The sequence below is a fragment of the Rana temporaria genome, chromosome 1 (genome assembly GCF_905171775.1).
Source record: "Rana temporaria chromosome 1, aRanTem1.1, whole genome shotgun sequence".
Classification (NCBI taxonomy): Eukaryota; Metazoa; Chordata; class Amphibia; order Anura; family Ranidae; genus Rana; species Rana temporaria.
In genome coordinates this window covers 130,814,734-130,830,447 of record NC_053489.1, presented here as the reverse complement: position 1 = coordinate 130,830,447, position 15,714 = coordinate 130,814,734, and the positions used below count along the sequence as shown (strand labels likewise).

At 39.4% G+C, this 15,714-nt stretch overlaps 1 protein-coding gene across 2 annotated transcripts in view; it reads left to right on the top strand.

The window, feature by feature from the left end:
- Positions 1 to 15,714, top strand: part of LOC120931504 — a 120,322-nt gene that overhangs the window by 72,142 nt on the left and 32,466 nt on the right. Inside the window, exons 4-7 of one of the 2 annotated variants that reach the window (XM_040343026.1) lie at positions 1,990 to 2,157; positions 7,517 to 7,618; positions 13,285 to 13,395; positions 15,581 to 15,694. In XM_040343026.1, coding sequence (XP_040198960.1) covers positions 1,990 to 2,157; positions 7,517 to 7,618; positions 13,285 to 13,395; positions 15,581 to 15,694 — 495 coding nt within the window. The remainder of the gene's footprint in view (positions 1 to 1,989; positions 2,158 to 7,516; positions 7,619 to 13,284; positions 13,396 to 15,580; positions 15,695 to 15,714) is intronic. The other variant, XM_040343035.1, reaches the window with a different exon arrangement.

The window sequence follows — 15,714 nt, the reverse complement described above, 5'->3', positions numbered from 1 at the left end:
GTGATCCTTCCTTCTTTTGATCTGCAGTATGAGAGGCTCCTTCTTGCAAAGCCCATATAGCTTCCTGATGACTTGCACACTGTCCATTGGCTGGGGAAAGTGTCCACCCCAGGGGCTCCCACTGTGTTCTTTAGTACTAAATGGGCAGTGTTGTTACAGCACAAGTGGGTGGCAACAAGACCAGTCTTGAGCAGCGAGGTGCAGCCAACAAACATCAGTCCCCACCACTGGAGGAGGTGCTGTGAAGGATCACATGGTAGTGGATGCACGTGAATAGTTTTGGGGTTTAAAAGCATTTATTTTTTAACAAACACAGATTAACTAGGCAGGGAGGAATGTTTTTTTTGCCATGAAATAGACTTTCAGGTGCCATGCATTTTTCATAAGCTCAAAAAAGCTAGAAAAAAATGTTGGATGAAAAATGCTGATAAAGGAATTTTTGTGCCAGCTTATAATAGCATTTTAATAGCTTTTAGAAGCTTTTGAGAGCATTTAGGAGCAGTAGTATTTTATTAGCATTTTTGCAGTTAGGAGCATGAAGGAAAAAAATGCAGTTTTAGTAGCATTTGGTAGCAGTTAGAAAACATTGAGGCTCCATGCACACTAGAGTTTTTTTTAACCTCCTAGAAGCTAAGTAGTGTTATCCTCTGTGTCCATGTGCGCTACTTTTGGCTATTGGTGTTTTTTGAGCTTCAATGTGTAGAGTTTCTTGGAGCGTTTTCCCAAAAATGCTCCTTAACACTGCTAAAGGCTCCTAATTGCTCTTAATAGCATATTTTGAGCTTTTTTTCTCCTTTTTTTTAAAGGAACTGCAAAAATGCTAATAAAATGCTCATAAACACTCATAAAACAATACTAAAACCCTACTACAAAACCAGCATTTTTTAGCTTTAAAGAAATGCTAGTGTGCGTGGAGCCTACGGAGTGTTTAGGAGCATTCATCATTTTTTTTCTGCTGTAAAAACGCTCCGAAAAACTTTACAAAAATATATATTTTTTTCTGCTCCTTGACACTGAAGCTCAAAAAATGCTAATAGCCGAAAGCACTGTGCGTGGACACAAGTTAAAATGTTTCAGCTTTTAGGAGCAAAAATGCTTAAAAAAACACTAGTGTGCACGGAGCCAATATAATAACATGCATTTCAACGGAGCATCACTAAAATGATCACATTTTCAGACGCACATTTTAAAGAGCACTGATGGATGCTGTCCAGACCCCTGCTTTTGACATACATGTAGATGATACATGCTACTGTAATAACTAAACAAGGCTTTTCCTTTCTAGATTTTGTCTTAACTCCACTGCTCGGATTTGGCTAAGAACCCAAGCTTTCATCCAATTTAATTCGACCACACATTGGTTACATATAAATAGCAGACCTACTTCTATTTTTCTGTAACTAATTGCTGAAAATTACTGCTTCGCATGCATAGATGTGACACTTATTATAACAAATGTCTTGGCTGTTTCACACATCTTTGCAGCTTATGTAACCATCTGTTTATAAGAATTGTGTTGTTAACTCGATTTTGAGGTGCTTGATATAGCTGATTTATGTGCTCTGTTAAACAATTATTTTGTATATACTATATATATATATGTGTATATATATATATATATATATATATATATATATATATATATATATATATATACATATATACACAGTATATATAGTGCTGCTTTACTGTCTCTTTTACAGCTAACTCTTGGGTATTTACAATCTTGTGCATGCATGCAAAAGCCCATAGATTTTGTTCGCACTTGAAGAGATTTGATTGAACTATCATAAGATCTCTGCATCTTCCAGATACACCTTGGTTCTTCCAATCTTTACTTTAAGAATGTAAAATATGCACAGAGATATTGTTATTAATGTGGCAAGCACTGTTATTGCCATAGCAGCTGGTAAAATTGTAATCATTAATATCCACCTTTGTTATTTACGGATACTGAAATGCCTGCTGCTCTGTCAACATATTTTCCAGGAAACTCAGAAGAAACACGTTCAGTAGATCTAGCATCACGAACTGACAGCAAGGACAAAGGATTATACACAGAAAGCTTTCATTCAGCATCATGGATATTTAGAGGCGATGACTGCAGTCCAGATAATAGCCCAAGATGTCTCAGCAAAAGGTCACGATCTGTAGCAAGTAAGTGGGTTAACATGACTATTCTTTCTGATACTCCCAGTGAGTCAGACCCACCCAATAAGTAATGTGTGAACTCTCCACTACAGTGTACATAACATAATCTCAACACTAATTCCAGCTAACTAGGATGCTGATAGATGCAGTGTTAAAAGTAACAAACTGTTCTTCTGTTACTAATGGTCTTTCTCTGACAAGTCTTTAATGCCATGATTGAAGATTACTATCCTGTGCTTGCTGATTTTCTAGGTGAAATTCCAATCTCTTATGCTGTCCCTTGGCAGTTTTCAACCATTTTCAACAAGCTTTCACTGTCAAAAAATAATTGATAGATCAACTAGAACACCATTTTCAATCTTCATGTCCTCCCATTAAGGTTTACATTTCTTCTCATCTAAAGTTTATGTCTAGTCAAAACTTTTTTCATTTTTTTTGCGTTCTCTTTCCTGCTGGGTTAATTTTCCTTCACATTCTTCTAGAATATGCAAGAAGAAATAAGAAATCTTTCCAAAATTAAACAGAATTCCCATCTTAGAGAGTTGTCACAGGAACAGGTGTCCCCCATTGGACGATTTTCCCTCACTTCTTGTTTTAGACTCCATTCACACAGGGGCAACATGACTTCCAGCGCGACTTTGGGAGGCAACTTGGACATGACTTGAGTATGAATCACAGCGCGACCTAAGGGAACTTACAAGGCAACTTCAAGTTGCCTCCAGGACAGGAGGCTTTCCAGTGGCCAATCAAACAAGAATCTGTTCACAGCTCTGTGGGAGGGAGGGGTTTGCCTGAGAAATGTATGTTCTCTTCCTGTATTGTTGTTTCTGTTAAGACAGTGATCCGACTTCTGAGGCGACTTCCATTGAAATCAATGGGTACAAGTTGCCTACAAGTCGCCTAGAAGTTGGATTGAAGTAGTACAGGAACCTTTTCTGAAGTCGGAGCGACTGCAGTAGTGTTGCATTAAGGCGGCTCCATTCACTTACATTGATTTTCTCATGCAGCGCGACTAGGGACGACTCGGGGCGACTTGAAGTCGGATTCAAAGTAGTCCCTGTGTGAATGGGCTCTTAATGACAACACAAACTTTTGGTATTTCCCCTCACTTTCTGTATAAGTGACAGTGAACACCTGGACAAATAGAGGGGTGAATCTCCCCAACAGTCACACAGACAGCAATAAAACCTGCTTTGTCAAATCTTCGTCGTTCATGTTGAATTGTCAAGTTAGTTCTAGCTATTTTACTGCTCCTCCTCTTCAGCCAATAACATTCATCATCATCATTATTTTTATTTTACTTCCCCCACCCAATTCCAGCAGCGATCTTTTCTCTCTATGTCGAATCTTTTTTCACTATAATGTCGAATCTTTTCTCTCTATAATGTCGATTCTTTTCTCTCTATAATGTCAAATCTTTTCTCTCTATGTCAACTCTTTTCTCTCTATGTCGAATCTTTCCTCTGTATGTAGAATATTGGAGTAATAGAGTTAAGGTTAGGCACATTCGACCACAGGTTCGATAGACACAGATTGTTATTGTCAGCGTCATGTCGAATCTCCTATCTATATAGAACTGTTGTTGCAACAAAAATTAAAATAAAGCATTTGTTAATGTCAATTCTTTCGGTTTTCGTTTTCTGAGCATTCGTTTTCGTTTGTTAAAACGATAATGAAAATACCTAAAATTCGGACGAAAATGCATTCGGACGAAAACGAATGCACATGTCTACTAATTTCCAACCATTTCATCTTCGGGATTCCATTTTTTGTGTTGGTCACATAGACCAAGCAAACTCCTGTCTATCATAATTATATAAAGCCATAGCCAAAATGTATATTGAAATCCAGCATTTATAACTTGCAAAGCTATTAACTGTTCATGGTCATTTTGACCTCTTTCAGATTATTCAGGAGGATGTCATCTTGTGTTTTTGGTGTTTTTGATTTTTTCTGTGACCCATGTTCCAGTTCTTCTATCCCAGCTGCAACACATTTTGATGGTTACTGAGGGGGAAGTAGTTTCTCTTCCTCTTCCCATGTGGGTTACTGATCAGATGTTTACAAAAAAAATTAGACCTGAACATACAACATATCTTGACAGTTCTTTTTGATACTGCAGGAAACCAGATACAAGTCAATACAGCCCTGATAGCAGAACTGTATATTACTGTTGTATATCTGTAATATCTATTTGGCAGTCAAACAGACTGTTCACTTTGCCAGGTAAGCTGCACTTTGCATGAGAACATTTTCCCAGAGCTTAGTGAATGAAGTGAAACGCTGCTGTCTTCCAATAATGTTCAAGCAAAAATGCTGCTTTTTTTTTTTTTTGCATAAAATTGGGTCTTCTTTGAAAAGTGGATTTTTATCACATTCACCAAGATTTGGGCATAATCCAAATGCAAAGTGCAACGTCACTTGCATAGTGAACAGCCTATTGAAATTTAGTGAATTAATTAACCCTACAGAGTAGATTCATTTTGCAGCAAACAGCCAATAATGGGCAAGACCAGGTCAGGCCACACAGTGGGAAGGGCTTAAACAAGGATTATTAAATAGAACCTGTAAGTGGTAAGTTCTCCCTTTAACATTGTTAGTACTTTGAATTTTATACGTTGGGTGAGTGGGAGCCAGTGGAGGGATTGGCAGAGAGGGGTGGAGGACACTGAATGGTTGGTAAGGTGGATGAATCTTGCAGCGGAATTCATGATGGACTGAAGAGATCTGCTAGGACGACATGGACGCCCTCGCCCATATTTGGACAGACCATTACCCCCAGCACCAAAGTCAAACATCTAGGAGACATTTTTGACTCCGACATGACAATGGACGCTCATATTGGGTCAGTAGTCAGCAGGTCTCACCATCTCCTGCGTCTACTAAGAAAACTCGTGCCCTTCATTCCGGAAAAAGACACCGCAGTAGTGGTAGGAACACTAATAAACTCCAAGCTTGACTATGCTAACTCCCTGTAGGTTTTCCAAAATACCATCTACAAGTTGTCCAGAATACGGCAGCGCGAGTGGTAACAGGGAAAAAACCTTGGGAATTAATTTCCCCCTCCCTGAGGTCTCTCCATTGGCTGCCCGTCAATGACCGAATCACATTCAAGGCCCTCTGCCTGACACAAATGTGTACAAGGCATCGCCCCCCCCCAATATTTATGTGAGAAAATAAAATACCACAACCCCAATCAGCTAACCAAAATCTACTACAAATCCCCAAGAGCAAAGGAGAACGGAGATTTGCAGTCCAAGGACCTCGACTGAGGAACTCATTACCAACTCATATCCGAATGGAAGATAATCACCTGGCCTTCAGGAAAAAACTTGAGACCCATCTTTTCTGAAGGCTAAATAGAAGGAAAATGGTTGCCAAGTGCCTTGAGGCGATTCAGTTCGCATTTGTAGAGCTATATAAGTTATTCACTCACTCACTGAAGGGGGGATAGAGTATGTAAAGGTAATCCAATGAGGAAGGAGTTGCAGGAGTCGAGGCGAGAGATGACCAGGGAGAGAATTAAAAGCTTGGTGGTATCATTAGTTAAAAATGGGCGTATTCTGGAAATGATAATTAAATGTTTGTGGTTAGCCTTTAAATGCCACCGAAACCTTGGTGGTCAGTAGTGACTGGCCGCTGTAAATATTTGTTAGTGATTGAGTTTTCTCCTAAACCTTAGAGGTCAGGGGTAGCTTAGTAAAATTATTAGTTACCTTCCTGAGAGAAAAGCTGCACAGGTCTGGCACCATTGACTCCAAGTGAAGGCAGTGCCAGAATTATGCAGACACCCCCAGGGGAGTTATCACGTAACCCAGTGCTGCCTGCATGACAAGGTGTTGGTAGACTCAGAGCACCAGCAGGTGGCCCATGGGATGTTCCCAGGTGCAAGGAACTAAGAAAACCCTTGCAGTTTCATCCCCAACCGCGAAAGGAATAAGGGAATTTAAAAAATGTGTCATAAAGGTTCAAAGTCATCCTCTTTACCTGAAAACACTGTAGCGGCAGTTTTTTTTTGCTTCTAGACATCATCTGCAGAAATATTGAATTCATATTGCTACTCCCCAGTCATTGATGGTGAATTTAGTGTGAAATGCAAAACTGTGCTGATCTTTCAAGATGAATAAAACGATGCCAATGTATATGGCTAGCAGCAGAGAACAGTCCTAATAGTTTAAAGAAGATGCAGGCTTTGCTTACTGTAGTCTCTGAGCATAACACATAATCCTGCAGCAATAAGCTACATCCCTGTTGAGCAAATTTCCAAATTTCTTATTGAAAAATATGCAAAAGGGAGGAGGGGGTGGGTACAGGGAAAGCTGCACTTTGCTATTTTCCAATATATTATGCTCTTTGAATAAGGCAGCAGAAATAGCAAATATGATGTTAACACAGCTACTAATAGCAGCCAAATCAGTAAAAAGTACATTTCTGATTGGTTATATAATGTGCAAGTTAGCTTTTATAGTTGACTATAACATATAGTATGTAAACACATAGGGGCAGATCCACAAAGATCTGCCTATCTTTAGGCACGCGTAGCGTATCTAAGATACACTACGCCGCTGTAACTTACTTTTTCTTCTTGTGAATTCTCAAAGAATCTGCGCGGTAAGTTATGGCGGCGTAGTGTATCTATTGCGGCGTAAGGGCGCGCAATTTCAAATGGGAGTGATGGGGGCGTGTTCTATGCAAATACGTTGTGACCCGACATAAACAACTTTTTTTTTTAACGCCGTCCTTAAAATATCCCAGGGTGCATTGCGACAAAGTACGCGGCAAGGACGTATTGGTTTTGACGTGAAAGTAAATGACGTCACATTCCTATTCACAAACGACTTACGCAAACGACGCAAAAAATTTAAAATTAGACGCGGGAACGACGGCCATACTTAACATTGAGTACGCCACCATATAGCAGCTTTAACCATACGCCGGAAAAAGCCATACGGAAACGACATAAAAAAATGCGATGGCCGCTCATACGTTCGTGGATCGTCGGAAATAGCTAATTTGCATACTCGACGCGGAAACGCCACCTAGCGGACGCATTTAAGATCCGACGGCGTACTAATGTGTACACCTGTCGGATCTAACACAGATGCCGTTGTATCTTGTTTTGTGGATACGCCGGCGTAATCCTTTTGTGGATCTACCCCATACTGCTTATTGTCTTTCTGTTTGCATTACCTTCTTGAATAAACCTACATATGTTATGTTTTAATACATTTTTGTAAATCAAGCCTACTAAGATTTATAATATTAACCCGTATAAGTGAAATGCTCTTAGAATTTAAATTGCCTTTCATTCTCAGATGTAGTAGCAGAGGTAATAAATTCTGAATAAACATTCCTTTTTGAACAGTTCGAGAACGTACGGTCAGAATTACAAAAGGTACGGGAGACTACCCATGGGGATTCCGGATCCAGTTTTCAAAACCCATTCTGGTTACTGAAGTCGATACAAGTAAGTGAATTATTTATTGAAAGCCTGGAACAGTGAATTGTGAGGAAACAGGCCTGTTGTTATGAAAAATATTTTAGCATTTAGCTGTTCTTTTACATTTTATTTAAATGTGTTTCAATCATATACTTCAAGAAAATAATTAAAGCTGCCGAATCCTTTCTATAAACTTTAAATATTTGTAATATGAAGGGTAAGAATGTTTCATGAATGGAATATTGCTTTTAAAGAATGATCTGCTTTTGAAAAAAATGATGAAATGTTGTATTGGCTGGAAATCTTGTTCAATAAATAAAAGCATGCAAATATTTTTTCTGAAACCTGGGACTTTTACAGGTTTGACAAGAGCTGCATTATATATTATGAACTCATTAGAGCAATAGCTGGACACAAATCCACATAAGCTATCCTAATGATAATCACTAAAATATTGTAAACTAGTTATGGCATTCTATAATACTATACACAAAGGTTTAACCACTTAACCCCCGGACCATATTGCTGCCCAAAGACCAGAGGACTTTTTGCGATTCGGGACTGCGCCGCTTTAACTGACAATTGCGCGGTCGTGCGACGTGGCTCCCAAACAAAATTGGCGTCCTTTTTTTCCCACAAATAGAGCTTTCTTTTGGTGGTATTTGATCACCTCTGCGGTTTTTATTTTTTGCGCTATAAACAAAAATAGAGCGACAATTTAAAAAAAAATTAATATTTTTTACTTTTTGCTATAATAAATATCCCCCAAAAATATATAAAAAAACATTTTTTTCCTCAGTTTAGGCCGATACGTATTCGTCTACATATTTTTCGTAAAAAAAAATCGCAATAAGCGTTTATTGATTGGTTTGCGCAAAAGTTATAGCGTTTACAAAATAGGGGGTATTTTTATGGTATGAACAGAAGATCAGCATTTCCCCTGCTGACAGGACCGAGAGCTGTGTGTTTACACACACAGCTCCCGGTCCCCGCTCTGTAACGAGCGATCGCGTGTGCCCGGCGGCGATCGCACGCGCCCCCTAGTGGCGGCTCAAAGAGCCGCCGTATAGCTACGGGCTCTCGCCCAGGAGAGCCGACCTGCCGCCGTATAATGACGGTGCGCGGTCGGCTAGTGGCTAAAGGGGTTGTAAAGGAAAACATTTTTTTTCATAATAAGCATCCTTTACCTGCAGACATTCCTCTTTTCACTTCCTCATTGTTCATTTTTGCTCAGAAGTTGCTCTATTTCTTCTCTGTTCTGTTCACTTCCTGCTTGTCTGATTTTACTGACCACCGTGAAGGGAGGCTTTACTGCGCGGAATTCACTCCGCGTTGACGTGTCGCGCCGTCGCCGCGATGATGACGTGGCGACGTGCGCGACGCTGTAATATAAGGACTTCCACGCATGCGTCGAATCATTAGGACGCATGCGAGGGATGGAATCGGACGGATTGATCCGGTGAGTCTGTACAGACCATCGGATCAATCCGCATGCTAAGAAATTTTGATCCGCTGGAAAACCATCGGCCCGAAAAATATCCGCGGATAAATATCCGCTGGGTTGTGTACACACCAGCGGATCTATCCGCTGAAAGTGATCCGCGGATAAATTCCAGCGGATAGATCCTCTCGTGTGTACGGGGCCCTAGAGACTTCAAGGAGGTGTGAATTACTGGGCATGCCGCAATGCATACTGGGAAATGTAGTTCTTACATGAATGAACGCCGCAAACCAGGAAGTGAATGAGAGAACAGAAACTAGAACGCTGGAGGTGATATAGATTTTTAACAGAATCATTATACTATTCTGTCTGTCTTCCTTGCAGACATTAATTTTAGGCAAAAATAGTTTTTCCTTTACAACTCCTTTAAGGTAGGCTATTTTATGATGAATACATTTGAAAATAGCAATTCCACAATTCTATTACTTTTAATTTTCTATTAGAAAAAAAACACTATGGCCCGGATTCACATACATCAGCGCATATTAATGCCGCCAAAGCGTATCTTCTTTACGCTACGCCGACGCAGCGCAGAGAGGCAAGCCCCGAATTCACAAAGCACTTGCCACCAAATCTGCGCTGGGTTTCTTAGGCGTAAGTCCTCGTAAGTGGAAGTGGGCGTGAGCCATGCAAATGAGGCGTGACCCCATGCAAATGATGGGCCGAGTGCCATAAAGATACGAATAACGAACGGCGCATGCGCCGTCCCGTGGATGCATCCCAGTGCTCATGCTCAGAATCACGTCGGAACTACTCCCTAAGATCTGACAGATCACTGCCTACGACGTTAACGTAACCTACGCCTAGTCATATTCACGTACAACGTAAACTACATAAGATACGGCGGCTTGTGTTCCCTGATCCATACCTATGCATGGGTTGCGCCTCATATATGGGGAATAACTTTACGCCGGATGTACGACTTACGCAAACCGCGTATATTATGCGCAAGTACGTTCGTGAATCGACGTATCTCCCTCATTTCCATATTTGAATAGGAAATCAATGGGAGCGCCACTTACGTCCAGCGTAAATATGAGCCCAGGAAACGCCGGCGTAGGCAAGTTGCGTCGGTCGGATGAAGCCTATTTTTAGGCGTATCTCAGTTTGTGGGCATGGCGCATAGATACGACGGCGCATATTTGCACTTACGCTGCGTATTTCGAGATACGTCGGTGTAAGTGCTTTGTGAATCCGGGCCTATGTATTTAAACATTGACACAAGACACAAATAGGGTTATTTATGAAAGGCAAATCCACTTTGCACTACAAGTGCCAAGTGCACTTGAAATTGCACTGAAAGTGCACTTGGAAGTGCAGTCGCTGTAGATCTGAGGGGGACATGCAAGGAAAATAAAAAATAGCATTTTAGCTTGCACATGATTGGATGATAAAATCAACAGAGCTTGCCCTCATTTCAGCTCTACCCTTCAGATTTACAGCGACTGCACTTCCAAATGCACTTTCAGTGCAATTTCAAGTGCACTTTGCACTTGTAGTGCAAAGTGTATTTGCCTTTTCGTAAATAACCCCCACAGCCCAAAAATCAAATGATAAAGATAGATCTGTCTGTAATTTAAAATGACTCTGCACTTACCCCTTACTGTGTATACATAAGCAGCATATTAATGCAAGCACCCAATAATACATGTGCATATATTACTTTTTAGATCACCAAAGCAACCCTAGAACCCAGGGCACACTACTGTAAAAATACAAACTAACAAGGAGGTTGCAGTTTTATTATTATCCTCTTGATTTGCCCATCCATGTTATGGGCAGCATCACCAGCCAGTTGTGAAGTGCTGGAGGGTTCTGACAGATTCATAGTGAGGAAACCCAACAATACTTGATATACTGTATCTCCTGCCTGCTTGAATGTACAATTGGCCACTTAATACCTGTACATATTGGGCAGGGAGCACACACAGCTCTGTACAAGGCCAAAGTAAGGTAACAATTTGGTGGCTCTGTTGGCAGGGAGCAAGGCAGAGGTAAGAGCAGGCTTATGTCATATCTCTTTACCGTATAGGTAAAGTATTAAAGTGAGTTTTGGGGCTGCCCAGGTGCTGTGGTCAGTAACTGGTGAGATCTGCAGCTAGTAACTGAAAACCTTATTGACCATTTTCCTGGAAGTTTTTTCCTTAGAATTTTTTAAAAGAGATAATGGTGGATTATTTCATCATCGTACAAAGTACCAAAGTTATGTAAAACAAAGTTATGTAAAAATATCTAAAAAAAAAAGATCTCTCTTTAGACAAAAAAATATAAAGAGGGATTTTATTTATATTGGGCAGTAACTGTCAGGAACTACATTTCAAGTAGTTTAAGCTTAGAAGTTCCTTGCTTTTTAAACTGAGAAGAAATTGTATTAGACAGCCTCAGAGCACTAACTTCTAGAGGGTTCCTGGAGTAATGTCTGGGGTCAAATTTAAGGAACAATATTCCATTAGCGAGATTGTAATTTTGTGAACCACCTCAAAACTACTTAGAAAAAAGTAATTCAGTGACTATCCGAAATTATGTGGTTTTCCAATAAGCAGCGAAAAAGTTGATATAATGGCGTTGTGATCTGGTCATTGGATGGCTGCTATGTAGCAGGAGTCCAGCTGAGGAAAAATGTGGGTAAGGGCAAAGATGAGGTCCACTCTAGATAATACTCTGTGAGGTTGTGAATAGTGAGTGTAGTCTTGTTCAATCGGGTGGAGTTCTTTCCTAGAATCTACGAAGACATATTGTTGGGTTAGTGGGGTTTTTTTTCTTCAATTTTCTATAGTTATGTTATGTTATGCAGCCAATGTAGATGCAAATAGTGCACAGTTATTATCTGGGCACTGATTGCCTATAAACACAGCGCATAACTTCATATGTAGTGTACATGATGTGCTATGGAATATAGCTGGGGCCTGTAAACAATGTCTGGCTATAAGTAAATCGGGCAGGTATCTGCAGTGAAGGCATTTTTATCACCAGTGACTGTGATTGCACTAAAGAAGAAAGTGTAGAATACTGCCAAAATACACTTCAGCACAAGCAGCATATTATTCGGGTTTTCTGTTTAAGTAAACACAGTGGGGTTGATTTATTAAAGGCAAATAGACTGTTCACTTTGCTAGGTAAGTTGCACTGTGCAAGGGGATTTTTCCCGGACCTTACTGAATTTGATAAAGCTATGATAACTTCCATCATCCAATCAATTGCAATCAAAAATGTTTTTTAAATTTTATTTTCTTGCACATGATTGGATAGTCTCTGCAAAGTGAAAGTTCACCACATTCACTAAGCTTAGGGGATTTTTTTTTGCAAAGTGCAATTTCCCTTGCAACGTGAACAACCTATTTGCTTTTAGTAAATCAACCCCAATTATTTGTACATATTTCATAGGCTACACTTATGGAAATAGTAACAAATGATACTACAGCGCTATTGTGGGGAATACAAAGGAAAAGCAACAACAAAGATAACAAATAATTAAACCTGCATACATAAAAATAGTGTACTAAACTAATAAACTACCCATAATTAAGTCACGTGACGTAACACGTAGGGGGAGGAGCCGAGTGCCGCGATCGACTGTGTCGTACAACGCATGAGTAGATCATTACACTGAGCGAGGCTGCATGTCTGTTTTGTCCAGAGGATTCGTGAGTGCGATCGTATCGCTGTCGTGTTTTTTTCTCTTTTTGGCGCTTCATATTGTGCAATGAGGTCTTGTTTTGACATTTATTTCTTTTTGGTTAAGGAAGTGTTGTATGGAAGTGGTCGAGTGAAGCAGGGTGGAAGGAATTCAGTATCACAGGAGATTACCATCACTTCCTACCCAGTTCAGATAAATGGACTATGATTTGCATATTGTAGCTTTTATCACATTGGCATTTTTCTGGCTTGTCACAGTTTATGTAATACCAATTTAGGTTCATAATACTCACTTTGTATCACTGTACAGCATATAGGGTTGATTTCAGCGCATCATTACATCACATCACTTATGGAAACACATTTCTTTATTTTAAAATCAAAGTAACTATTCCTTTAGAATTTAGTTTTTGTAATTCTTAAAAATATTTTAGTAGGAAAATATGCAATTCTCAATGGTCAGACTGTTATTTCTTTCTACAGTGCAACTTTGTAAGGTGTTTTAGATTTCACACCACTTTAACTGCATCATGTACTGTATGTGTTATGTTAACAGATGGAGCAGCTGAAGAAGCAGGACTTCAGGTGGGCGACATAGTAATGGCTGTTAATGGAACTGATGTCACCAGCATTCCCCACTCAGAAGCTGCATGCTTAGCAAGACAAGGTAAGAACTGATCTTAACATAATGAGCTACACTGTACCTATATACTACATATACTGTATGTCTAAAAACATGTAGTTGGCACATTACAATTCAATAGTTTTGCCTAGCTATCACAATTATTTTAGGTAGCTGTCTAATAAATAAAATAGTTCTTAGATATGGACTACAATGTGACATAATTTTAAGGTGTCTTATTTTTGTATTATTCCTTGTACTTGGGACTGATGTGCAAACAGTGTACTAATGGGAAAATTTCAGGTTGCCCATAGTCCTTTTAATTTTAACTTTGTACTGCAGAAATGGCTAGAACTTAATTTTTGTTACATTATTGTATATGTAAGCCCCTAATGTGTCACTTTTTACTGTTCAGTGTTTCATTATTATTTCTTACTCCTACAAGTTTTTTTTTTGTTTACAAAAATAAATTCTTTGTGATTTTTTTGGACATTGTATCCTTGCATGGAGCTTAACACATTTTGATCATGCTTGAGACGAAAACAATTGAGACATTTCTGTAAAACACGTGTTTTTTTTGCCGCAAGTGCACTAATACGGCTACAATCACCTCAAGCGATAATGTTTGAGACAAGTTGACTTTTCAAACACCCAATCAAGAGCTGGTGATTTTTTTTACAAAATAGAAAACTAACATGCACACAATTAAAATTTGTATAGTGAACAGAGGCATCCTTGGTTTACCTTCACCACACATCAGTAGATCAGTCTGTCTGTATGTCCTAATAATTTCCCATTCTAAAAAGGCCAGTGGAGGATAGTCCCTCAACTCAGCCGTTTTCAATATGATCAGTTAAGAATCCAACATCAATTTGACCATTCCTGGCATTCCTAAATACTTGTTTTTAGAAGACGAAGTGATCAGGTACAAAATAAATTTTTGCCTGCTCAATATTGTTTCTCACAAAATAATGTTGCCCTAGGCACTGCCCACTATGCCTACCTCCTTCCTCCACTGCCTAAGCAGAAACATTCCTGCAACCAGAGATGTTACACAGAAGCTGGCCCTAATAACATAGCTGACGTCCAACATCAACTTCTTACTAATGCCATAGAAGTTTATGAAACTGTTTGAGGATGTGAAGATCCCATAATTATCTACATGATCTGGCTATTTTTTGGCCAGCCATAGCCATGTTATGGCCAAACTACTGCTGAGGTTGCTTTCCGTGATATAATTTTGTAAACTGAAAACAAAATGTCATTGGAATCTACTTAAATAGACCCTGTCACAAGGCCAGTCATTTCACAAAAAAACTTCCTATAACATTATATGTGTATTTAGCGTATCTTGTGCATGCTATTTAACTGGAATAGCCTCATTGGTGTAGACATTCAAAAGCCCTGGGGCTGCCATGTTTGATGATGGCAGCAGACTCAAAGCCTCCCACCCTGGCTGTTGCATATAAATTATGTAGGGAGGTGAGGGGAGGAGTGAAGATGCTGGGTCAGCACAGACATCAGTTAGACACTCCTAGGAGAATAGGGAGAGAGGGGGCTGTGCCAGAGAATTGACTTTGTTGGAGTAGTCAAATTCTCTAGCAAAAAAGATCACAGAAGCATGGCAATTAAATTAAAAAAATAAAAGACAATACAATTGAGAATTTAAAATATTTGATATTTATGTGCTTTTACCTGCAATTTCTTAAATTGGCAACAGTATTTTTTTTTAAGCAGTATATTTCTTAACTGGTTTCCCTGGACATACAATATGTTACGGTAATTTTCACATTATCCTGAAAAACACTTATTGTTAAAGTGTGTTAAAATTGTGTTCTATTAAAACCCAAATAAATGTTTACGATTGTGACCCACCCACATTTAGTATCAGTGAGGGCTTTACCCTACTACTAGCTACCTGGTGCTGCCAAAAGTCGTCTTACAGTCTTAGGACTCATCTGCAGTGCCATTTATAACAAAATGTAGAATATTGTGACTCGTCAATTCTTATATGATGGCACACCATGATGGGTTCTCATTGGAGAACCTTTATTATTTATAAAGAAGTTGGGGGGGGGGCAATCCAACATTTTGCTACAGAATTAGAGGTTAGCCTATGGAAGTTTTAAGTTTACTGACCCATGCCCATAGATTTCATCTGCAGCACAGGCATGATCAGATAAAATATTTAGGCTAGCAATGTCATTAATACATTCATTTTTTTCATCAGACAAAAGCTGCAGCTACAGAACTGTGCTGGCTGTGCTTACAAAAAGAGTTTCCCCCCTGTATGGTCCAAAAATAGGAAATATACATCAATTCTTTACTTTCGACATTAATCATGGTAAGACCTGTGAGTTCCTT